We start from the raw sequence: 25,628 nt of genomic DNA, 5'->3' as shown, positions 1-25,628 counted from the left end.
GGCACTATCTTTTCTTAAAGGGCAGCATTGTTATTCCTTCTACCTAATATTAAAACACAGATTTGCTATCACTAAATAACTGAACCCTGTGTGGGCAGAACAGTCTCTGATACTAAATTTCTCTCTACCTTGCTCCCCCCCTCTCTGTAAACAACTTGAGAAAGTGGTATATAAGTTTTTTAATAAATGAATGAATGAATGAATGAATGAATGAATGAATAGTGCAACTCTTGTCTGTAAGGAGCATGTTCAGGTTATTTAGGTCAAATCAATTCACCAGATTGACAGCTGTGAATCAATTCACCAGACTGACAGCTTTATTTTGTAGTGGTGGCTGGAAGGCTGTGGTCATTCCAACTCCAGCAACCTGGTGCTGAGATGGGACAGCCTTGGCAACCCTCTGCCTAAAGAGAACATTTGGGCCCAGTAGAAGGCATCATTATTCCCTTGCCATCCCTGTCCTTTGTTTTGAATGCTGCTAACCAAGAAGGAAGCCTTGATTTGGCCTTTTCCCTGGGTTGTGGCTTCTGTGTCTTATCCTGGCAGACAAGCAGCCACTTGTAGTTTTCCTGTTGCTGTTCAAATGAAGGCAGAGAAATCTCTAGATCTGCTTCTCATCTCCATTTTTGCTCCCTGTGAGTTAAGCAAGTGGAAGGCTTTCTTATCCACTCAGACATTTTGCATGGGCCCTACAATATTATGTGATGGAAGATATAATGGATTATGGAGTTAAAGCAAACTACTGTGAAGAAGCCCTCAGCATAGTATTTAATACACGTGTTCATGCTGCTTTGCAATGTCCCACCCCCCAGTTTCATGTGAATTATATACACTATATAGCCATCATTATGTGACCTTTGTTTTTCCCATAACTTGGATGCTGGAGGGAGCAATCAGAAAATATAGGGATTGCATTGATATGCAAATAAGAACTCTCTTCCAAGCTCTACTCAGCTTGAATGGGCAGGGTGGCACAGAGCTCCAGTTGGTCTCCTGGGAACATTTTCTCTCACAGTGTGAAATTGCTAAAGTACTGGAAGAAAATGGAAGGTAGATATTATCTCCTGCTGTTGAGTCATGCTGAGCGCAAATGTCGAGGGATTATTCCACCAGTGTGGAAATGGTTCTCATTTGCAGTGATCTATTTATATGATAAAAACCAAAACATAGTTTTCAGTACTCTAAAAATGTGTAGATTTGATTGGGAGGGGGCCAGAGACCAGAGACAGATTAGGAAGCGTGCTTCTCTTAGTAGTCAGTCCCCTGTGGCTAGGAGCCAAAAATAGTTGAATTACTCATGGGAAATTCTTCCTTAATCTACCCTACACAGTGACTGATACAGAAGATCTAGCATTTTTATTAATTAGCTTGGTTTTTTTTTTTAAAAAAAACCACACTTTGCATTATTAAAATTATAGAAGTAAAATCGAAACCTCAGATATTATTTTAAACAAATGTTATTTTATTGAAGCCCTCTAGCTACCAATAAAGCAATGGATAAGTGCCACTTTTAGTCTCAAAAAATACTGCTAAAAGTGTTTGTTTGAGATTATGAGGTACCTACTGTTGAGGCTGCACCAGCGAATGGAATCCACAAACTTTCTGCTGCTTTGTTCCTCCCTGATCTGTTTTACTGTTTTAAATCAAGGTTTGGCTTAGCATGCCATCTGAACCCAGGACTCATGTTTAAGCTCTCGCCTTCTTAACTATGAACTGTAGTCAAGCTTTTGTCTTGTTCAAGATCAGTGCAGGCTGTTGAACCCCCAGGCCAGATCAGGTTCATAGAGCCCAAATCTAAATCTGTACTTTGTAAAGGTGCCTCTTCCCAGCCTTACAAAAGTGCTACTTCTTCCTTTAGACTAGAGCACCGTCAATGCTCCTTCCTTGTTTCCTGAGCACCTCCAACCTGCTAGTAAGGGCAGTGCACAAGAGGAAGGAGAGGTGCCTTTGCAAGATCATGATGAGTTGCCTTTGAAAGTTGTCTTCCGCCCCACAGCAGCACTGTGATGGAGAGGAAGAGTCTGTCCTTGATAAACTGGTTTCCAAAGAGCAAAATATAGTGTTTCCTCCCCATTGCAGCGAACCACAATTATTCCACAATTATGAAGCCTCCCGTTCTTTCCTCTCCCCTAGGCTTGTCTTTTATAGGCTGTGATGAAGCCTTTTGTATATGAATTTAGCACATCTTGTATTTTTGTATAATTTTCTTCCACGCTGTTGCAGTCTATGAGAATTTGGGTGGGATAGGCAATAAATAAATGAGCGTGATCATATTATATTCATGGTTTGTTTGTTAAGTGTTGTCATCAGTCTCAAACCTTTTAAAGGAAGCAGATTGCAAGCATAGGTTGTTTTCTTTCTATCGTGTTAGCTGATGTCAGCTGCTGATGGATTAATCAATTCTTTTTTCACAATAAAAATAGGTCCTATATTTTGATATATTTTTTAGACACCCCACAAAAAAAATCCCCACCCATTTAGCTTGATTATTAAATGGGCAAGTCGTATTAAACTGGAAATGACCATACTGTCACAGTAGAAAGAATCTTGGTGTATGGATGAGTGAAATCAATTTGTTGGCTTGGGGAATTAAAGTTCTCCAGAAAGTGCCATAAATCTTCATGATATATCTGAGTGCTTTAAGTTTTAGCATTTGGATATTAAATTTAGTTGAAAGATTATTTTTTTTTGAAAGCACAACCTCATGTAGTTAAACAGCTCTGATGCCTGTGTTTCTCTGCACAAGTTTATACATAAAAGTTCTTCCTGCTAATATTAGCAATAATTTGCACTGCTTCAGCACACTTCGTGATTTACGTCTTGCAAACAAAAAGGAAATTGGTTTGACAAAAAAAAAAGTATTGAAACTGTAACTAGTTGCTCCCATCCCGCCTCTCACACACAACTGTAATTTTCTGGTGTCCTTGGTTATCCTTCCAATTTGTATGTGTTTTATTTGCTTCTGTTGTTATTATTGTTGTTGTTAAGGGTGTATGGGCCTTCTTTGGTTGTAAAACAGTTAAGCCTAGTTCATTTGTGTTTAAAGTCCTGATAGGGAGTGTTTGTCTCTAAACCTCTAAGAGGCAATGGGATCATCTTCCTAGAGGTGATTCAAATGGGTACAAGGAGAAATGTGTTCTTGTGTTAGGGTGTCCATGCATCATATTTTGCAAAGGACAGACCTCTACTTGGAGAATTTTGTTTGAAAGGCTGTCTGATTTAAATATAAAGATCCACAAGAAGGGAGAGCAGGGGCCTTGAACTCACTCACCACCAGCCTGCTCAACAACAGCAGAGTGGGCAGGCACACCAATTATCTCGTTATAGTCTTCCCTACTATGGTGAGTTGCAATGTAGTCCTATTGTAGTAATCTTTCCCCCCTAAATTTGCACCTAGTCAAATACATAGGTATATGAAATTCTTCCACAAATTTGTGTCTTCTTTGGTCTTACTTTTTGGGTGTATGAATGTGTGTAAGCAGCCCAGATTCTGCATAATCCTGTAAGGATATATACATTACAGCCTCTGTGGTACTGTAACCACAGGACTTCCCCAGATGAGTTTTCTTAGTGTCTATAAACAAGCCCAAATGGACTTTTCCATTTTACTCTTCCCAAGTTATCTGACCAAGATGACAGTAGTTCTTTGTGTCTATTTTTCTGCCCCCCCATTAAATCATAATGTGAGAACTTAAGATGGTGAGGCTTCAATCATGTCTTAAGAATCAGAAGCACAGAGGTCAAGCTCTGCCATTCACATGACAATGCTGTCAGAAGAAGAGGTATGACCATGCATGGTATTTGGGAAATGTTCTCTTCAGCTTAGAAATAATAGCTGAAAACATCGCCTCATCATTCCAAGCTTCCGGATAAGCAAAAATTGTCACTTTCCATCATAGTGCTAGCAAACCTGTCTCTGCTTCCACATAATGAGATTATTTTTTCCCCACCTTCAAAAGCTACAGATTCTTGCTTGCCCAGGAATTAACTGATATCCACAAATTCGCCAAATCAGTTAATATATATATATTTTCTTATCCTCCATGTAGATAATGTGGAGGGCCAGATGTTTGAATGTTATTTCTAGGGACTCAAGTTATGGATTGAACTTTGCATCATAACAGCTGGGTGTATTAATTTGTCATGTTACGGGGCTCATAGCTCTGTAATTATGACAGCACCCCAGAAACAGAGATTCCAGGAGGCTTTCTGAGAATGACACAATGTGTAATTGAGTTTGCCTGTGATCCAAGGGCCTTTCTCAGATGGGAATGTGGTCCCTCAAAGGGTTTATCCTTTTACACTGAAGTAATAAATAAGGTATTAACGACAGTTTTTAAATGGCATGACTGTTGCAGCAGACAAACTGATTGAGCATAAGTCTGTTTGCAACACTTTTTGAGTTTAGATGCTATAATCACAATAGTACCCCTAGTTACACAGGGGTCAGATGTCTAAGTTTAGTAGGTAGAAATTTCACTGGGAGGAGACATCTCTTTTTTTAAAAAAAACAACAGAAAAATAGCTACATAGAGCCACTGCCATGTTGATGAGATAGCTGTGGCATCTCTTTGATAAAGTTCAACAGCAGAATCCTATACATGCATACTCTGAAGTAAGCTCCCAATTAGTTCAGGAGTACTGTTATTTCTCTGGGTTACAGGTTCAATTGTCACCCACAGAACTTATCATCACCACCTTTGGATTATCACCTGACTTCAATCCAAAGGCAGTTTGTGACTATTAATCACTTTTAAAAAGAAAAACAACAACAACAGTGTATTCTAATAGCGTTTATTACATTTCCAGAAATATAGGACTCCTGAGGAATGTTCACATAGCCAGGGCATTGTTTTTCCAGCCCCAGGAGATAAATAGAACCCTTGAAACCATTACATCTTATGTAGAATTTTCTCAAAGTCATCAGCAAATCCATGGAAAAATCTATTTAGTACGAAGTTCAGACCATGTTCTACCTCAAGAAGAGTGGTGATGATATGCAACAGCTCACTTAGATGTAACTGTGAATCCTATGTAATACTTTGCGTACAGTATATTTTTAGCGCTTAGAGATGCCTTGTTACAAAGTGTCTTCAATTCTCATTCCTATTACTTCTTAAACAAACCCACAGTTGCTTTGTGTTTTCAGATGTTCGTGGATAATTCATAAATGAAAGAATGCATGTTTTAAGTACATGTGAAAATTATTCCAGAAATGAAGAGAATGATGCCTCACAAACTATTATATCTTGCTGAAACTCAGGGTAGCACTAGCCATTGCCCACTGAATGTCCGGAAAATTAAGTTCATCTCTCTGTTGCTTCTCAATTTGGAGACAGTTTTAAAGCTTGGGGATGATAAACTGTTAACAGACAGGTCAGATTAGCAGAGTGGAAGTCAGATCTCTTCAGGAAGAATGCATGAACTCCCTGCCAGAGAGATGCAGATGATAACTAAAATGGCAGCCTTCAGGACAGAGTGAACAGACCTGTTCTTCTCTCTGACTTTCCATAAATAATATGTTCTCCTGAGCTCTTACAAGATAATAAGTATCCTTTTAGTTTAGTTAATTTATTTTACTCTGCTCTCCTTCTTGATATAGTGAAAAGCTTTGTATGTGAAAAAAAAATCAAATACAAAGTCATAAAATGAAATCATCATCATCATCAAACACTGAAACGTCAGATGAGACAAAATAGTTTTAAAGAACTGAAATATTTAAGAGCAGAAGACAGATCACAATTAATAAAAGACAGATCAGACATTGAAAGCTAACTAAAATAAAAGTCTTAATCCACCAATAAGTATTGGACTGATCCTATGATCTTTGGAACAAAAGCCTATATAGACTTTCTAGACCTCTGCAACTCACTAGCCCAGCTGCTTATATTAGTCTGCCATAACTATGAGGCTCCAAAGTGTTTTAGCTGAATTTTAGAAATGTTGTTTTATCCACCTTTCAATTATCATTGTGAATTGTTTATTTCAAAATAACTAAATTATTATTAACTGTTGTTGGATAGCATGCCTCCTTGGGCCAGGGTGTGCTTCATCTGACTTTGGCTGTCCCAGGGCAAGTTCATATGGCTTAGTTAATCTCTGAATAACATTACCTGTTGCTAAGTAATTTACCGTACTAGTTTTGTTGCAGGGAAGGGGTTAGTGCAGTGTCAAAAGAAGACAATGAATAGATTTTGATGTAAGGGGAAAATCAGTGTTTTTGTCATTTCTTTTTCTGGATGAACATGGCAAGTAATATTTTTTTTTCTTAAAAAGAAGACGAGAGAGCGGTTTTTCAGTAGCTGATTCTACTTCCTTCAGGTATCCCAAGACGCGGATTTTCTAAAACCTGCCAATGCAAACTGCCTACGGTCAGATCCTGGAGCTCTTCCACATGCACAGGAGGGAATGCCATTGAAGTCAAGTGGTTAAAAGAAAATCAAATGGAGGGATTATAAATTTTGTTTGCCTTCGGAAGGAATTAAAGGGGGCTTCAGACTTGAATACCATGATTTTATTTTATCTTTCCAAAGGGAGAGACATCTAATGCTTTATTGCAAGTCTAGACTTAACATAAATCTCAATGTACGGCAAATGGTATAACAATTGGGGGACAGGCTCAGTTAAACAGTTGCAGAACACATATTTCCTTCCAATAATGTCCCATATCCCTTTTTTTTTGAGGGGAGACTGATGTGCTTGCAACTTATGATATATCTGGATCTGCACATGTAAGCAGGCATTTGATCTTATTCAAGATAATGTTCAGACAACCAAAATGTATTAATAAATCAGATACCTGCAAAAATGTAGGTAGTGCTGATCCATATTACTGGTGTGTGAACAGCTCCCTCACTCGCTACAGCCTGTGGTGTGGAGAGAAGGACAATGTGAGTACAAAGTGAAAGTGGGGTCCCTATGTGTCCTGAATGAAAGAATGAGGTTACAAAATGCATTTGAAAGCTGTAAAGGTCTTTGCAGGTATATTTGATTTTTAAGGAGGACTCACAATGGATTCTTTATTGGCTGTGGTTAGCATACTAAAAAAATAAAAATAAATCCCAGCTCTAAGGCTCCCCTTTAGACAGGCATGACTCCCTAAAATGGGAAATGTGATTTATTTAAACTGCTGAGAGTTGTTAGGAGACCCCTATTCTCTGCACAGAGCTATAATTCCAAAAGCAGTTTAATAGTCTTCTTTCCAGGGAATTCTGGGAATTGCAGCTCTGTAAGAGGAATAGGGGTTTTCTAGGAATTCTCAGCACCCTTAAAAACTACAATTCCAGCACTCTTTGGGGGAAGCCATGGCTGTTTAAAGTGGTATGAGTCCACTTTAAATGTATGTTATAAATGGGACTACAGTGCTGATGTAATAGCCTTTTCTAAACCACCCTCATTACAGTTTATTAACTTTGGTACTTCTGTACTGCCCTTTACCAAATGGACACAGGGTGACTAACAAATTAAAATAGTATAAAACAATTAAATCAGTTAAAATAGTAAACTCTTCTGTAAATATAACAAATTCAACAATTTTCAACACATTATAGGTTTGATGAAACATATTATGACTTTGAGGTCAGGCGAGCTAGGTTGAAAATTCTGGGGTTTCTCAGTACGACAACTTTGATAGATGTTTGTTTTCTTTCAAGCTCAATGGGCATGTCAGGAAGGTATCAAGAAATTAAGTGCACTGTAAAATCTTCTTCTGTGTCCTTGCTTGGAGATGTTTTTCCATGGAAGTATCCCTTGGAAAGAAAAGGAGAAAAGCAGTGCAAACACATTTGTGGAGACATGCTCACATACTTCCCTCTTTTGTCAGCGTATCAGGCACAGTGGAATCATTACATGTGTTTCTGTTGTTTGGAGCTCTGCAGGGTCACGACACATCCTTCAAATCTTTTTTTATTTTGCTGATCGATGGAGATGCAGCCACAGTGGAGTGTAAAATGATATTCATGTATCTTTCGCCTAGAAAGACAGGGAGATGTGAAGAAGGAGCTTTTGTGATAAGAGAGAAATCAGAACAAGATTGCTTTTGATAAAAGATTGATGAAGAGGCGTTCAGAGCTTGCAGGAGAAAACATTTGTGAAAACAATTGATGTCAGGAGCTTTGATAAGACATGCAAAAAAAATTCATTTTAATATTTATTGCTTGTTTGGAAATTGATAGGCAGCTGCTGCATGATGAGGTCGTGAAAGGGGAGATTGGTTCAGGAAAATTCATTATTTCTGTCCATTGTTTTCTCTGTTTTGATATTAGATTGCCATCCCATCCCCCCTTTTTAATAATGTAATTTTTTGCCAGCCCACAAAATAGTTTGGCACCTCCCTAATACATAAGGAGACAGGAAGTAGCTTCCTGACTGAAATAGGTCTCAGCTAAAATGCTGTATCTCACTTCAGATACCATGCTAAACCATGGCTTGCACTAACCATAGGTTTGAACCCAAACCATGATTTAAATTTATAAATATACAATAGGCAGGCTATTGTTTAGAGCAGTATTGTTTAGAGTAGCAATGAGTCTCCCCATTGGTTCAATTACAAATTGCATTTTGAACTACAAGCCTTATTGGAGAATGCTCAAAAAGGTGTTATAGTTTATTGGTCCTAATTCTTTGGGCATGTGCACTTTATTTTGAAGATAGATTAGCATTCTAGCACTACTGCACAGAAAAAGTGATGTGTAAATAACCAGAGGTAGGCTTTTCTAAAATACAAGGAACTAAGATGGCTCAGTTATCTGGTAGGCCACATGCTGTCTCCATATGTAAGTTGGCTTGATGATGTGGAGAAACCTTTTCCAGACTTTAAAACTGATTAATTTGCTATCCACAGAGCAACCTCACCTGATCTCCACGGCATGTAAAACTGGCAGAATTGTTTTGTTTTGCATTCCAAGCAGAGTAAGAATTTTGGGCAAATAAGCCTCAGATAAGAATACACTTGGGCGTTAAGAGCTTGGGATCGTAATATTCACAGTCCATTATTTTTAAACCTCAGCAACATCAATAAATTAGTCCCTTGCTTTTATTTTTCATCAGTGCTTATTTTTATTAGTTCAAATGTAGGACAACAGTTCAAATTATGGTTTATTAATTGTTACATTATGCCAAAACACTTAGCACAAGCTATGGTTTGCAAACTAATTTCAAACTATGATCTATATTTCTGGTTTGCTGACTGATAACAGTCAGATACAGTGGTACCTCGGTTTTTGAACGTCTACGTTGACAAAAAATTCAGTTTTGGAACGCCGTAAACCCAGAATAAATGCTTCGGTTTTTGAACACACCTCAGAAGTAGAACATGCCATGCAGCTTCCGCTGAGTGCAAGATCCTGAGGTCTAGCTGTCGGCTATTGAGTTTTTGAAAGTTTCAGAACTAGAACAGTCTTCCAGAACAAATTACGTTCAAAAACCAAGGTAGCATTGTTGTATGCCTACCCATTGTTAACCTTGCTAAAGCATAGAGTGGTGTCTGAATTGAGGCCTGTGAATCAGTGTTTGTAAACCACATTAGAGGAGAAAGCTCAATAAGATCAGTCGCCTTCCATAGATTTTTATTAAACAACCTTGACTAGTGCTGGGGTAGCCTGCCCTACGTGAATTTTGTATTGTATGTGAAATAGAGTTTAAGTACTGGAATCAATGGAGTAAATGGCTTTTGTAGGCACTCTTGTAGAAGTATTGTGTGGCAGGGAACTGCATTTTATATTTCCAGCATAATGTAAAAACTTCATACCTGCTTTAAAAATGTAGGTATGAAAAATTAAGGCAGGTATGCATAATGGGAAACACTCTGAAATTGGATTTACTTTTGTTTAATTTTTCAAGCCAACTTTATCTCATACATGGGAAGCATAACATAATGGGGTAGTAAACAAAAGTATTTTTTCCCCTTAAAATCTTTTTGTATAACACTCCCTTCCAATAGCAAAAACAAACAAAAAAATGTGGATTTTTTAAAAAATCAGGTTTTAATGATTCTCCAAAACATATGCTCTTTTGTGTCCATTTGAAATGCTGACATAACATAGATGGAAAATTGGCACCTTTTTGGTCTGTCTGGAGCCCAGTCTGTCATTTGCTTCTGCAGCCTAATCTGTGGATTTGCAACCAGTTAAGTTTGTGTACTGGGTACAATTTTGTGTTGGAACTTGAATAACTACGGCTTTAAGTCTTTTTCCCCCTGGGATCAATGCCAAATGCCTCTTATTTGCTGACATTCAGTTATCCCCTAATTTTTTTTTTTGGCACCCAGGTTGCAGAAATGGGATACAAATAAGGGTATTATTATATGGTATGCTGACTTAGCAGGAAAAGTTAGGTAGGCAGATTTCCTTTGGCATGACTATGTTTTGCACAATCTGCCCTATTCAGTTGTGGAATTGTATGATTGAGAGGGGTATATTGACTAATGAAGACCCCTATGATTGCTCTTCCCATCCAGCACCTCTAGTAACTTAACCCATATACAGTGGTACCTCAGGTTAAGTACTTAGTTCATTCCGGAGGTCCGTTCTTAACCAGAAACTGATCTTAACCTGAAGCACAACTTTAGCTAATGGGGCCTCCTGCTGCCGCCGCGCCGCCAGAGCACGATTTCTGTTCTCATCCTGAAGCAAAGTTCTTAACCTGAAGCACTATTTCTGGGTTAGCAGAGTCTGTAACCTGAAGCGTCTGTAACCTGAAGCGTATGTAACCCGAGGTACCACTGTAATCTGGTGTGGCATAAGCAAAGACCCAGCAGTAAGCAAGGTTCATTAAGGCAAAAGCCATAGATAGCTCTAGCACAGAATACTCACAGGATCCCTTTCTGAACTTAAATTAGAGTTGCTCATAGGACTTGACCCTTTGTTGTCCTCTGTTGTAACCTTTTGTTATAATTCACAGTGGTACAATGAGGACAAAGTCCCGCTGCATCAAATGGCATGTTTTACATCCACTTCTTGTAGGATGAAGAATTGGTAGCATAACTCATGCACAATGCAAAATAGCAGAAAGCCTGGTCCATAGTCTTTGTCTAGGTTTATGGCAGTTCTTTTTCTGTATTAACTGCTGTAGTTAATACGTTTAGATGATTTAAGTTGCATCAGGGCATACAGTAGTGAAATAAAAGTGATAGTTGTGTTCAATCAAATTCACAAAGGAAACTGCCTTGATGAAGACAGCATACATCATAGCATTGCAACTGTGTTCATTTTTAATTTAGACCTATAAAACTGTCATTGATCGGTAGCCTTCTGCATAAATATTGAAATGAGTTAAGGTCTTATGGGCTGTTCTGCAGCATGCAGTGCATAATACTTCTATTGGAAAGGGAAATAATAAGTTTGCTAACTCTGCTTATAGGTTTCAAGTGAATTTAGTACTCATTTTACAGTTGTTCTGTTCCTTTTAGTATCAGCTTGATAAGTTGTTAATGTCATTGTCAAAACACTAATAGCTGCCATCATTCTTTAAATCTAGTGGCAGAACAGGGTGGGTGGATGGTCCTAGCAAGAGCTCTGTTTTAAAGCTGCAAATTGCCCGAAATGTTCTTAATATAAAATTCTCTTAAAAATTCTTAGATTTAATTTTTCATTTTGCAAATATTAATTTTGTGCCTATGAAAATGCCATCAATAATTGCTTAGGCATTTGTAACATGATGACATTCTAGTGGGGAGAACTTTAAAGTGAAAATAGTTTTTCAGAAGAAAAAAATAATGACTCTGCTTCTTTCCACCCCTTTTTTAAAAAGTACAGATAAAGTGCTCCAACTAAATAGAGACCGAATGTAGTATGGTTGAGAAAGTTGGACTTTGTTAAGATACCTGCCTGTGAACCTAAGCACAGATGCACATGAACACACCTCTTACAGATGTAACCACGGAAAAAAGTTAATGTGGGGTGGCACAAGTTGGTAGTATTGTTCTTGGAATCTTTACTTCCAAGACAATTACATGCTGTAGACAGGCTCCCATTGACCATAAGTATTTTGCTTACTTTGCAGGATTTGCCACTGATTAAAGAATAATATTATTAGTGTGCCAGCTCTAGTGAACGAGTAATAATCACACCAGGGTTGCAATCATAATTTTATTTTATGAAAATAAATAATGGTTTAAGAGTAAAAAAAAATAATATGGCTGTTGCGGTGTGCCATGCAATTACAGAAATATGTAAAGTAGAAAGGACTCATATGAGATTACACAAGCCACCTGCTCATGTTTCCTGCATTTCACTTACTGTTTTCAGTGGAGTGGTGATGGTGGGCAGAAACTATGGGTGGAGAGATAGATACCTTTTGTGGAAGTGGAGCAGAGGCCACCCCTTAAAGGCTCAGATAAACAGAATGAGGAAAGGAGGGAATTCACATGCAAAGTACTTGCTTTCTGGGAGAGATGAGAGGTACTAAGATTGGTGGAATGGTTGTTGTTGTTTAGTCGTTTAGTTGTGTCCGACTCTTCGTGACCCCATGGACCACAGCAAGTTCCAGTGAAGGAGAGTCCATCACATTCTGAGGTCGTCTGTTGCAGTGTTGAACAGCTCTTACTGCCAGAAAGTTTTTCTTAAGGTTTAGTTGGAATCTCCTTTCTTGTAACTTGAATCCATTGGTTCAGGTCCTACTCCCTCTGGAGTAGCAGAGAAGAAGCTTGCTCCATCTTCCATGTAACAGCCCTTCAGATATTTGGAGATGGCTTTCATTTCATCTCTCAGCCTTCTCTTCTCCAGGCTAAACATACCCAACTCCCTGAACTGTTCATCGTAAAGCTTGGTTTCAGTATCCTTTGGTTGCCCTTCTCTGTGCACATTCCAGCTTCTCAATTTCCTTCTTAAACTGTGGTGTCCAGAACTGGACACAGTACTCCAAGTGTGGTCTGACCAAGGCAGAATAGAGTGGTACTATTACTTGCCTCTTGATCTGGACACTAATTAGGTCAGGTTATATTTACTGGCTGGCTCCCATTCCCTTGCAAGGTGTGATTAATGGCCAAGTTGTAGTTGTTGATTACATCACTGAATTGCAGGGGATCAATTAGACAGTCACGACATACTGCTTTTGCCTGCCACGTGCTATAATCAGTGATGGTTTGCACCATAAAACTTTTCTTGATTACAACAAAACTTCCATTGCTCGAAGCTAAGCCAAATTACACACACAGCCTTTAGACATTTATAGCGTTCCAGCTGAACCAAACTACCCAGTAACCACTTGGAATGAGGAGATCTGGGTTCATGACTCTGAGCCAGTTGCAACTTCTCGTTGAATCTCACAGTTGTGGTAAAAATAAAATAATAAAATCCTGTTTAAGAGGCCATAAGCTCATTGAAGGAAGAATGGATGGGGAAATGTGATGGCAAGATAAGAATGGTTGCATATCCTGTCAATCATCATTTGTTGTTGTTTAGTCGTTTAGTCGTGTCTGACTCTTCGTGACCCCATGGACCAGAGCACGCCAGGCACTCCTATCTTCCACTGCCTCCCGCAGTTTGGTCAGACTCATGTTTGTAGCTTTGAGAACACTGTCTAACCATCTCGTCGTCTGTCGTCCCCTTCTTCTTGTGCCCTCAATCTTTCCCAACATCAGGGTCTTTTCCAGGGAGTCTTCTCTTCTCATGAGGTGGCCAAAGTATTGGAGCCTCAGCTTCACGATCTGTCCTTCCAGTGAGCACTCAGGGCTGATTTCCTTAAGAATGGCTACGTTTGATCTTCTTGTAGTCCATGGGACTCTCAAGAGTCTCCTCCAACACCATAATTCAAAAGCATCAATTCTTCAGCGATCAGCCTTCTTTATGGTCCAGCTCTCACTTCCATACATCACTACTGGGAAAACCATGGCTTTGACTATACGGACCTTTGTTGGCAAGGTGATGTCTCTGCTTTTTAAGATGCTGTCTAGGTTTGCCATCGCCTTTCTCCCAAGGAGCAGGCGTCTTTTAATTTCCTGACTGCTGTCACCATCTGCAGTGATCATGGAGCCCGAGAAAGTAAAATCTCTCACTGCCTCCATTTCCCCCCCTTCTATTTGCCAGGAGGTGATGGGCCCAGTGACCATGATCTTCATTTTTTTTATGTTGAGCTTCAGACCATATTTTGCGCTCTCCTCTTTCACCCTCATTAAAAGGTTCTTTAATTCCTCCTCACTTTCTGCCATCAAGGTTGTGTCATCTGCATATCTGAGGTTGTTGATATCAACAATCATCATTAGCATTAAAAAAATTAGAAAGTGTCTCAAAAGTGAAGCACTGTATAATGGTTACATTGAAAAGAAGAAACACCTAGCCATATATTTGCATGATCCAAAAGCATAAGACTATAATGAAAGGGGAAGAGACACAAAAGGAAGAAGAAAGGAGGAGAGGCAGAGATTAAAAAGTCAAAAAGCTTTTTTTTGTGTAATGCTGTAAAGAGGGGGAGATGTGGCTGGCAAGAGTGAGTTCCAGAGAAAAGGGAACAAGAGAATTAGGTGAAGGAACATGATGCTTAAACAAGGTGAAATATAACAAGGGAACAAATGGAGAGAAAGAAGAGGTTAGTATTAGTATGAAAATAAGCTCTAAACTGAATTTCTGAAATGGGAGTGTGTTGAAACTCGGATGAAGGAAGTTCAGGTACTGCCAGTTGGGTATATTTGTTATCTCCAGTAAATGATTATCTCATTATGAAGGCAGTTGACAGCGGCAAGCCAGGAGAGCAGCACATGTACTTAATGAGCAGCATTCATGCAAAACCTTTGTAATATGTTACCTTCGGCATCGCATGGTAGATTAGATTTTTGTAGCTCATTTTGTTCATCTATCTGCATTAATCCCATAGGTTATTATACCACAAGGGTGGACAATTATGTCAGCATGAATGTTGAATGAAGGGCACTCGTGTCTTGTCAGGATCACTGATATAAATTTCACTCCCCATTCTGTATTCTCCAAAGACATAGCAAATGTTATCACAGACTGTATGTGAGAATATACTTTCTATTTATGGTTGCCATATTGTGTGTCCCATTATACTGAGTGGAATGATAATAGTATTGATTGTGTTTGGAGTAGTGGCCAAAGGTAGGTTGAGGCCCCTCTCTGATCTGATGCCATCAACAACACTTTCCTGTATACATGGTACAACCAAATCTCAGTTCCATTAGTTTCATCAGGAGATAACAAAATACAGTGGGAGGTATATAACCGTAGCATAAGGACCTTTCCCTCATTTGAGCTTTGTGCTGTGGGAGCCATTAAAATACATTTCTTTGTTGCTCTATGAAATGGCAATATGGGAAGAGCCCATGCTGTGGCTCCTCCCACACTGGCATTCCATCCATTTTCACAAGGTGCTGGTGCAAGGAGGAGCCACTGTGTGATAAACATATTTGCAGATGGGTAGTGCTGGTGGTTTTGACAATTCTTCAAAAGGAGGTTAATTTTCAATATCTTCTCAATATTTTTTATTTTTTTTAAATAAAAATATAAACTAATACAAAAAATTGAAGCAATGTACAAGAGCATCTACAGGTGTAATAAAACATAATAACCATAAAAGCAATACAACATGATCTAAAAAATGACTGGCTGGCCATGAAAAAAATTAAACAACTGAATAGGCCTACCAGCACAAAAAGGTCTTCAAAAGATGTGTGAGTTAGCGAGGATGCTAATTTTGTCATTATGTAAATCTTGTCATGTTGTAAGCTGCCTTGAGCATTGTTTTTAACTGTGGAAGGGCGGGGTACAAATGAAGTGATGATAAGACAGGGTTCTGTCTTGGGCCCGGTCTTATTCAACATCTTTATCAATGACTTGGATGATGGACTCAAGGGCATCCTGATCAAATTTGCAGATGACACCAAACTGGGAGGGGTGGCTAACACCCAAGAGGACAGGATCACACTTCAAAACGACCTTGACAGATTAGAGAACTGGGCAAAAACAAACAGGATGAATTTTAACAAGGAGAAATGTAAAGTATTACACTTGGGCAAAAAAAATGAGAGGCACAAATACAAGATGGGTGACACCTGGCTTGAGAGCAGTACATGTGAAAAGGATCTAGGAGTCTTGGTTGACCACAAACTTGACATGAGCCAACAGTGTGACGCGGCAGCTAAAAAAGCCAATGCAATTCTGGGCTGCATCAATAGGAGTATAGCATCTAGATCAAGGGAAGTAATAGTGCCACTGTATTCTGCTCTGGTCAGACCACACCTGGAGTACTGTGTCCAGTTCTGGGCACCACAATTCAAGAAGGACACTGACAAACTGGAACGTGTCCAGAGGAGGGCAACCAAAATGGTCAAAGGCCTGGAAACGATGCCTTATGAGGAACGGCCAAGGGAGCTGGGCATGTTTAGCCTGGAGAAGAGGAGGTTAAGGGGTGATATGATAGCCATGTTCAAATATATAAAAGGATGTCACATAGAGGAGGGAGAAAGGTTGTTTTCTGCTGCTCCAGAGAAGCGGACACGGAGCAATGGATCCAAACTACAAGAAAGAAGATTCCACCTAAACATTAGGAAGAACTTCCTGACAGTGAGAGCTGTTTGACAGTGGAATTTGCTGCCAAGGAGTGTGGTGGAGTCTCCTACTTTGGAGGTCTTTAAGCAGAGGCTTGACAACCATATGTCAGGAGTGCTCTGATGGTGTTTCCTGCTTGGCAGGGGGTTGGACTCGATGGCCCTTGTGGTCTATTCCAACTCTATGATTCTATGATTCTATGATAATGATGATGATCAAATGTTGAATGGAAGAGTATTCCACAGTATAGAATCAGCCACATTAAATGCCCGACTTCTAGCTGAAGCCAGTCAAGGATAAGGATAACATCTCAACACATGCATTTAAAGCACTGCAGTGTGGATACAAATATGCACCTGATGTACCCCACAGATTTAATGCAATGAATTCTGATGCGAGGAGTAAAGATGCATCCCAGCTGGTGTTTGGTTAAGCTGAAAATCTGGAAATATTATCATCATTTCAAAGATGCCTCGAATACGCCATTATTAATTTTGCCAAATATTCATTTGCTATTTTAGCCTTCTGATTTTCTGAAATAGCAAAAGTCACTTGCCTTTAGGAAGATTGGAAAAGTTCTTAAATCTGAGGAATTCATTTGCATGTAGTACCTCATTGTTATTGAGAGCTTCATGATTGCCTATTTTTAAAGCTTGCATCCTTTAATTCGCTATGAATTGCTATTATAGTTCTTCAGAAAGAAATCTATAAAATTGTAGTGGCATTTTGAGTTTGAAAAAGCAATGAATAATTCCCACTCAGAGATATTGCACACATATAAAAACTTACATTTTTTCATTTTCTATCCAATATTTAAAATAAATAGAGTTACAGAATTGGGAAAGAATATCCAATGTGAAATCACATACAGTGGTACCTCGGGATGCGAACGGGATCTTACAACTTTTCTTACAACTTTATGTTATTGTTTTATTTTGTTAAAGCCACAATTATTTCTCTTTACTACACAAGGTCCCACTTCGGGAATTTATTTAACAATAAATTGACCATTGTCACTTTGGTCCCTGGGTATGTGTTGAATTGTATACTGTACAAATAAAGTAATTTAATGTAGTTTCTATTGAGACAAAAAAAATGTAATCATCTGTGGAAAGTGAATTCAGACCACCTAGAGATGCTGTGGTAGCATCGTGAAAATAAGCTGGATGTGAGTGTTAGAGCTCTAATTCTGAAAGAGCCTATCTATAATGTGTGTAATTGGGCCAAAGTCTTAAATTAAACAATGGGAAAACAACCCAGTGAACCCATAGAGAGACATTGACTTAATTTGGACTTTTGCACAGGGGCAAGTGTTGTGTCCTAATGGATTCTGATACGAGATACGGTGTTCCATTTGCTTCATTATTTGAGCTATTGGATTACTGTTTTCTCCACCCTAGGCTTTCTCAAGCAATTGGCTGTCTAGTAAGAAGTTTTTACATATATTAGAAGTATCCTATCTTAAACTAAATAATATCCCACCTTTCTTTTCCCGAATGAGGGGTGGGGCAGGGTGTAAACCCCCCCCCCAATTCAGGTTTTTAAATATCTTATGTGTCATTAGACCATGGAACTGATGTAATTACTTGCTTTTCCCAAATGATTTTCTCTCTGTGCACACAGCTTTTGAGAGATGGCAAGGGCTCCATGCTTTAAGTCCTGGGGGCAATAATAATCAGATATTGTGTGCTTAATTTTTCTCTCATGCAATGACTTCATTTTTGTCTCAGTCACCTTTAATGTCTCTATTCTGTCCCCCAAAATGGATTTTCCATTAAAACATTTGTGATGTCTTCAGTTTTACATAAAACCCATTTTGTGTATCACAGCTTTCTCTAGTGTTACAGTCTCAACAATGTAGTGGTCATCATTAATATGTCATTTATTCCTCTTAGTATCTATGGGGAACCCTCAAAAGAAAGTTAGTGTCTAGCACAAATTTTCTGCTATATTAGGTCTGGTGGACCTTCAAATGTTGTTGGACTGCAACTCTCATAATCTCTTATCATTGGCCATGCTTGTTGGAGTTTATGGGAGTTGGAATCCAATAACAGCTGGAATGCCATAGCCCCCCTACTCCTGAAATAGATATTTGTTTTACTTAAATTATTAATAATCCGCTCTTCGTTGGCCACATAATCCCAGAGGGAGGAATAGCATTAGAATGCAGTAAACCCATAATTCATTTTAATACAACTGAACATAAAATCAAACAATATGGTAACATCATAGCTACATCAGCCAAGTGTGGGCACTACTTTAACAACATGTTTTAGTGAATAGCAACTTTTTCAACTAGTGTTGAAACTCTGTTAGTGCTGTTGCTAATTGCACCTGGCAGGAGGGTGCATTCCAGAATTGGAATGCCACTAGATTAGCATTGATGTGCTTGTGATGCATCCTGTCCACAATAAACTGTTGTGTAAGCCCCCTTGAAATGAATGGGGTTTAGGAAAGATATTTCTGGAGGATTGTGCCCAGTACCATTGATTTAAGAGTACAGTGGTACCTCTAGATACACATGCCACTGGTTGCATATCCTTCAGGATGCGAACGCGGCAAACCTGGAAGTATTTTTCCGGGTTTTGCCACGCGCGCATGCACAGAAGAGGCATCTCCGGTTGCGAATTCCTCAGGATCCGACTGGAGCTCCAGAATGGACCCCGTGCGCAACCGGAGGTACCACTGTAGTTTCAGCATAATCATTAATATGCATTTTGCACTCATGGAGTCACAGTGGATTTGTGTTAATGAATGTACTTATATTAAACTATTTAACTATAATGTTAAAAAAGGCTATTTAATGTTAACATGGAGTTGAAAGTTAAAGCTTAGTATTAGCATTCTTTGATTAATAAGCCAGTAAAGCCATTGCTCTGACAAGTCTCTGTTGACTGGATTATTACTTCCTTGGGGAAAAGGTTCTTAAATTCAATTTCAAGAATCAAATGCATTTTTTCACATTTTAGAATTTTATGTAAGAAATCAACATAAATATTGCCTTTCTGAAAATGATCCAAGTGTGGTGGTTCTCCTCCCGCCCCCTGGCCAATTATAAACAAATGCCAGATGTGGGGGTGGATGGAGGAAAGCAATAGTGCAGAACACATTAAAGTACAAATATTCCTACTCTGTCCCTGCAAATGACCTGGTGCCCAAATATTTGAAAGAGAACATCTTTCAGAATCTGCTAACCCGGTTTTTAAGATCTGCAGGTGATGTTCTTCTAATGGTTCTGGTTGATAGATATTACCTATTATGCAGTGGCCTGGAAGACATCCTTCCCATTGGCGGCACCTCACTTGGACAACTCCCTGCCTCTCAAGGTGTGTTACACATCCTTGATGCAAAGTTTTCATTATATATTTTATTTTATGGGAATCTCTATTTAAATGTTAATAAGTTTCTTACCTCCCAGAGAGGTGGTCAGCCTTGTCACATTAGTTCATGCGCTGGTTACTTCAATACTGGAATACTGCAATGTGGTGCTTCCCTTACTGCAGTTAGTACAGAATGCTGCAGCAAAATTGTTGACAAGGCTTTCCTGGTCAACAAATGGCCGTAGCCATGGAAGTTGGTCAAAGGCACTTCTAGCCACTGAGACTTCCTGAACCTCCAGTGACAGAGCTGGATTCGCAACACCCCCAAATATATTTAAGACATGAATTTCCCTAGGCCAGATCTTTCCAAACTTTTCATGTTGGTAACACACATTTTAGACATGCATCATTTCACAACACAGTAAATAAGTTTTACTAGCAAACCAAAAGTTAAACAAACCCTTTTCCAGCCCTGGGAAGAGCATGGGGAGCATTCACGAGACACCTCTACACACTGCAGCCAACACACTAACGTGTCACAACACAGTTTGGAAAGCTTTGCCGTAGGCATTTGAGACTGTGCTGGGTTATTTGTTCCGATTTGTATGCTGCCATATTGTCAATTAATTGCATTTTTTTTAAAAAATAATATACATTGTGTATTATTTTTTATTATTATTTATTTTTATTATTTTTAGGGACGCGGGTGGTGCTGTGGGTAAAACCTCAGCGCCTAGGACTTGCCGATTGTCAGGTCGGCGGTTCGAATCCCTGCAGCGGGGTGCGCTCCCACTGCTCGGTCCCAGCGCCTGCCAACCTAGCAGTTCGAAAGCACCCCCGGGTGCAAGTAGATAAATAGGGACCGCTTACTAGCGGGAAGGTAAACGGTGTTTCCGTGTGCTGTGCTGGCTCGCCAGATGCAGCTTCGTCACGCTGGCCACGTGACCCGGAAGTGTCTTCGGACAGCGCTGGCCCCCAGCCTCTTAAGCGAGATGGGCGCGCAACCCCAGAGTCGGACACAACTGGCCCGTACGGGCAGGGGTACCTTTACCTTATTATTATTTTATGTAGTGTACACTGCTCTGCATAGGAGCCAGCTCCTAAAGGATGAACTCCTCCCCCCTAAAATATTTGATGGGGCTGGAGGACCCCAAAGTTGATGAGCATTGCCATTCAAATGGTGTGTGCGTGCCACATCTTGTGATTAGTTATGTGGGATGGGGACTTACCTATTTTATTCAAGTTGGCACCCCTGCTGCCCTGAGGACAAAGGAAAGTCTATAAATAAAATTAACAACAACAACAGGGTGTGTGGGGGTGTGGGGGTGGTATTTCTCCCACCCACTTTGTTGTTAGTCACCTTGAATTTTTGGAAAGACCAATTATAAATGTTTCGAATAAGTAAATGTGGGTTTGCAATCTTTATAAGATTTCAGAGAGCATATAGCTTTTCACAAAATATTGTTCAGAGCTGCTACTGACCCACTGTTTTCTTGTTAAATGTTTAGAACTGTCTAAGCATTGTGACCCTGTAGTGAACATAAGCAATCCTAATTTTAGCAGTTTGCTTTTTGTCACTTTTTCTTCAGCCCCATTATTATTCATTGAAATTCTACATGAAATAGATAAGGGAATCGCTCTGTATAAAAACCCCACCAACTGGAGATGGGAAATGCTTCTTTTATTTCAGACTTGAATATTGATGGAGACTTTATTCTTGTTTTTCAGAGCTGTGACCTGCCCCAGCAGAGTATCGTTCATATTGTTCAGAATCCACAGAAAAAGGATGAAGAGGTTGAGACGGAAAGCAAAAATGTCTCTGGCATTCTAACAAGCAATGGAAGAGAAGCTGAAAGCCTCACTCGGGTGGATCTCAACACCAACCTGCTGCCTTCTCACTCAGCTGGCCTTGCAGTGATTTTAGACACTGTGGATGACGGCATCTCCCCTCTAGCTGGCAATTCTGGTAAGTTGCTGAACCCACACAATCCAAAATACAGAGGGTTTCGTTTAAAGCTGATTGTGCAGTAGGGAAATCACAACTTTCCCCTGTCTTTTTGGTGAACCATATATAAAAACCCCGGAGGCTGGGGCACTGTTTTTGGTGTTCTTTGAGCCCTGTTGCTTATATTCAAGGGATGCATGCTGTGATTATCCTGAGTTTGCTTGACAAGGCTGCTGCCATTTTATAGTTCCCCAAATCCATTTGGGAATCAGCAGCCAGTCATGCTGGTGTGCATGTTTCTTTGTTTAATCCTCGCTGTCATAGACAAGAAGCACATTGTGTATTCTGTTTAGTCTGCCAGCCCTCCTGGGAATCTCTATTTAAATGTTAATAAGTTTCTTACCTCCCAGAGAGGTGGTCATTCAGCTCCGAGGCACAATGTCATTCAACACTTGCCAGGGATCTAGAGGCATGGAGGGATGATCTTCTTGCTAAAGAGGGATGTTTAGATTTAAGGAGCAAGAAGCACAGCTCTCTTCATCCTTTTGTAGCATTCTGCATGATGGAGAGTTTAAGGATCATTAGAGTTTAAGGGCTTTGTGGCCAGCAGTGGAACAGGCTGAGGACCACAGTCATAGTAGTATGTTGGTTGAAGCTTTCCTTCTCTGGCTGTCAGGGAACTGGTAATCTGATGCCATATCCAGGTTTTTCAACTCTCTTGGAATAATTTGGAAAGGAGATTTAAGAGTTGTGATGTGGAGAATTAGGTTCCATTCAAGCAGTGCCGTGAAAGAGTTGTTCAACAGTGGAACCAACTCCCACAAGAGGTGATGGAGGTTTTTAAGCAGAGGTTGGATGGCCGTGTCTCATGTATGATCTAGCTGAGTTTCCTGCATTGCAGGGGGTTGGACTAGATGACCCCCGGGTCCCTTCCAACTCTACAACTATATGATTCTATGGTTCTATACGTGTTTTGAATATCTAGTGGCACATCCCTTCTGGGACAATACCTGAGGAAGACTCTCAGACTACATGGCTGGGGGAGACTTGAGGGTTTGAACACTCTTCTACAAAAAAGAAAAAGAAAACCCTCAACACCTGCTCCATGGATTGTATCCAATTTATGTCATACTCAGAGCAGACTCACTGAAATCAGTTGACTTAAGGTAGTCATAACTTCAGTGGTTTCATGATTTCAATGGGTCCACTCTGAGTATGACTTAGTTGGATACAACTCCCTCTAGGTAGAAAGCTAGCATATCTGAGAAAAGGGCTGTAGCATAGCTTTCACTTTGATAAGCTCATTTTCTGTGGGCAAGGCCTTTTAAACTATTACCTACCATCACCATTAAGTGGTAGATCCAGGAAGGACTATATACCATATTTTTTCGTGTATAAGACTATATTTTCCTGCAATTTTTTTAAGTTTAAAAATGGAGGTTGTCTTATACACAGATAGTGCATATGGGGGATTTCTTTATTTGGAGTCCCAAAAAATAGGGGCTATGTTATACATGGAGACGTGTTATACACGGAAAAATATGGTAAGTTTTGAACATAAAGTTCAGTGCTTACTCTTCCCCAAATATCACCACCTAATATTTAGAAATAAATGGCAGTGTGTCATCCTATGGTATTACCATTTCCCTCATCTGAACTATGAATGTGGACTGCATTTACAGGATTCCTTCCCCTGTCCTGAAGCAGTGGTTCTGTACTGAACTTGGTAGTGAATTCTGTAGGATCCATTGATTTTGCAAATACACATATAAGAACATAAGAAAAGCCCCACTGGATCAGGTGAAAGACTCATCTAGTCTTCCATCCTATTCTTACAGTGGCCAACCAGATGCCTTTAGGAAGTGCCAAGCTGGACCTGAGTGGAACAGTGCTCCCCTCCCTTGGGATTCTCAGTAACTGGTTTTCAGCGGCATCCTTCCTCCCGAGGGTAGAGCTAGAACATAGCCATTGTGGCTAGTAGCCATTGAGAATCTTATTTTCCATGACTTTGTCCAATCCTCTTTTTAAAGTTGGTGGCTATCGCTACATCTTGTGGGAGCAAATTGCATAGTACTTTCTTTTGTCAGATCTGAATTTTCCACTATTCAGCTTCAGTAGATGGCCTCAAGTTCTAGCATTGTGTAAGAGAGGGTAGAAACTTCACAACACCATGCATCATTTTATCCATTTCTATCATATCCCCCCTCACTTATTTGCTTTTTTAACAAACTAACACTGATTATTCTAAGTAACTAAATAGTTTTATGTGATTTGAAAAGAACTGTAGAAAAGAACTGCAAATTGCAAGAGGGTTCCCAACTTCTACAATTGACTGGATCAACCTCATGCTGCCAACTAATGATGAATGAGTGCAGTTTAGGACTGAATTAGTGCCTCGCAATGCTCCACACATCACATTCTGAATGAATAATGTGGCAAGAGGGGTGCCTTGTCATTTCAATCTGATCAGCTCAGGTGGATGTAGCCCACATTTTATATTGTTTCTTTCTTCAGGTGTGTATACACCTGTATTCAGTATTTGATTTTTTATTATTATTTGCAGGCTGATGCTTGTGTTGGAATAGCTATCACATCTGCTTAGGTTTCCCACAGTGCATTAGTATTTGGTTCTGCTGTCTGCTACTCATAACTCCCCCAGCCATAACGAATCCCACTTTGACAAACCAAAACTTAGCAAAGAGTCCTGATGGCAGGCTGACAGCACAGCAGATGCAGATGGCCCCTGTCTTTCCAACTACTTCATTTTATGATTCAGCTCAACTATATCTTACTTGTCATGAATAAGACAGCCGAGCTGAGTGACATTTCTGCTTGACTGGTAGTTAATGACAAGGAGTCTCTGGTGGGATGTTTTCTTTTCCTCAGGATATTCCAAGTTTCGCTATGACTAAAGGGAGACAAAAAACAAGGTTTTAATTTAGGGTGTTGATGATGATGTAAGCACAGCCATCTGTACTAGTGATAATTGTGACACATGGTTTCCGTGTTCTTTGAGGTAGTTTATGGAGGAAGATGCAAAACTGACAGGGATAGGACATTTGATTGATTTACCTCCAGAACAGATAGCATCTTGTGTTGTTTAATTGTAGGGAGAAATGAGGGACACTCTCATTTCCACAGTATCTATATGTAAGGATGGAGAAAACTATGTATTCTGATTTTGATTATTTTGAATGATTGTTGGATATTTATATATTTGTTCTTTTGGCATTGTTACTTGTTGCTTTTGTAATGTATGACTGCAGAGTAGACGGCAGATTTAATACTTTGTCTAATAGGCAAAGAACCACCAAATATATTCAATTTGATGTTACTTTAGCGGTATACATAAGGGACAGGGAACCCTTGGCCTTGCAGATGCTGTTGGGCACTAGTTCCATCAACTCCTGCCAGCATGGGCAATGTCCATGGGGTTGTAGTTCAATGTTATCTGATAGGGCAGAAGGTGTCTGTCTTTGGAAACTTAGAGTAGTGTAATGGGCATAGGGTGGTTAGATGAAAAAGAAGATGGTTCTCCTTCCTTGCTTGACAAACCAATCGCTGCATCCAGAACAGAAAGGAGGGCAAGGGCCAGGTAAAGTGTATGGGAGGATGAAAGTATTTTTCTATTTGTTCTGTTTGCTTCACAAAGGGCAGGAGCAAATGGAGACAGCTAGCTGTCCGAGCACAGAGGGAATCCAAGAGCCCCAGAAAGCCAAAAAATGGGGAAGCTTAAGAGGTATGAGTCTCCCTTGGTTGGATAAGGAGAAAGCGCAAATAAAGCAAGGTCAAGACTCTAACCCAGGAGTGAAATAAACAATTTTTCTGTAGCCCCTTCCTGAAATGGTAAGAATGAAGGCTCTT

The 25,628-nt window shown here is 39.7% G+C and overlaps 1 protein-coding gene across 3 annotated transcripts in view; it reads left to right on the top strand.

Annotated features, from left to right (window-relative positions):
- PRKN (parkin RBR E3 ubiquitin protein ligase) overlaps positions 1-25,628 on the top strand; it is a 640,350-nt gene that overhangs the window by 169,385 nt on the left and 445,337 nt on the right. For all 3 annotated transcript variants that reach the window (XM_081187931.1, XM_081187932.1, XM_081187930.1), the window contains exon 3: positions 21,548-21,785. In XM_081187931.1, coding sequence (XP_081044057.1) covers positions 21,548-21,785 — 238 coding nt within the window. The remainder of the gene's footprint in view (positions 1-21,547; positions 21,786-25,628) is intronic.

This window comes from Podarcis bocagei (assembly GCF_964188305.1).
Source record: "Podarcis bocagei genome assembly, chromosome: 3".
NCBI classification, from domain to species: Eukaryota; Metazoa; Chordata; class Lepidosauria; order Squamata; family Lacertidae; genus Podarcis; species Podarcis bocagei.
This window is presented reverse-complemented; position numbering and strand designations above follow the sequence as displayed.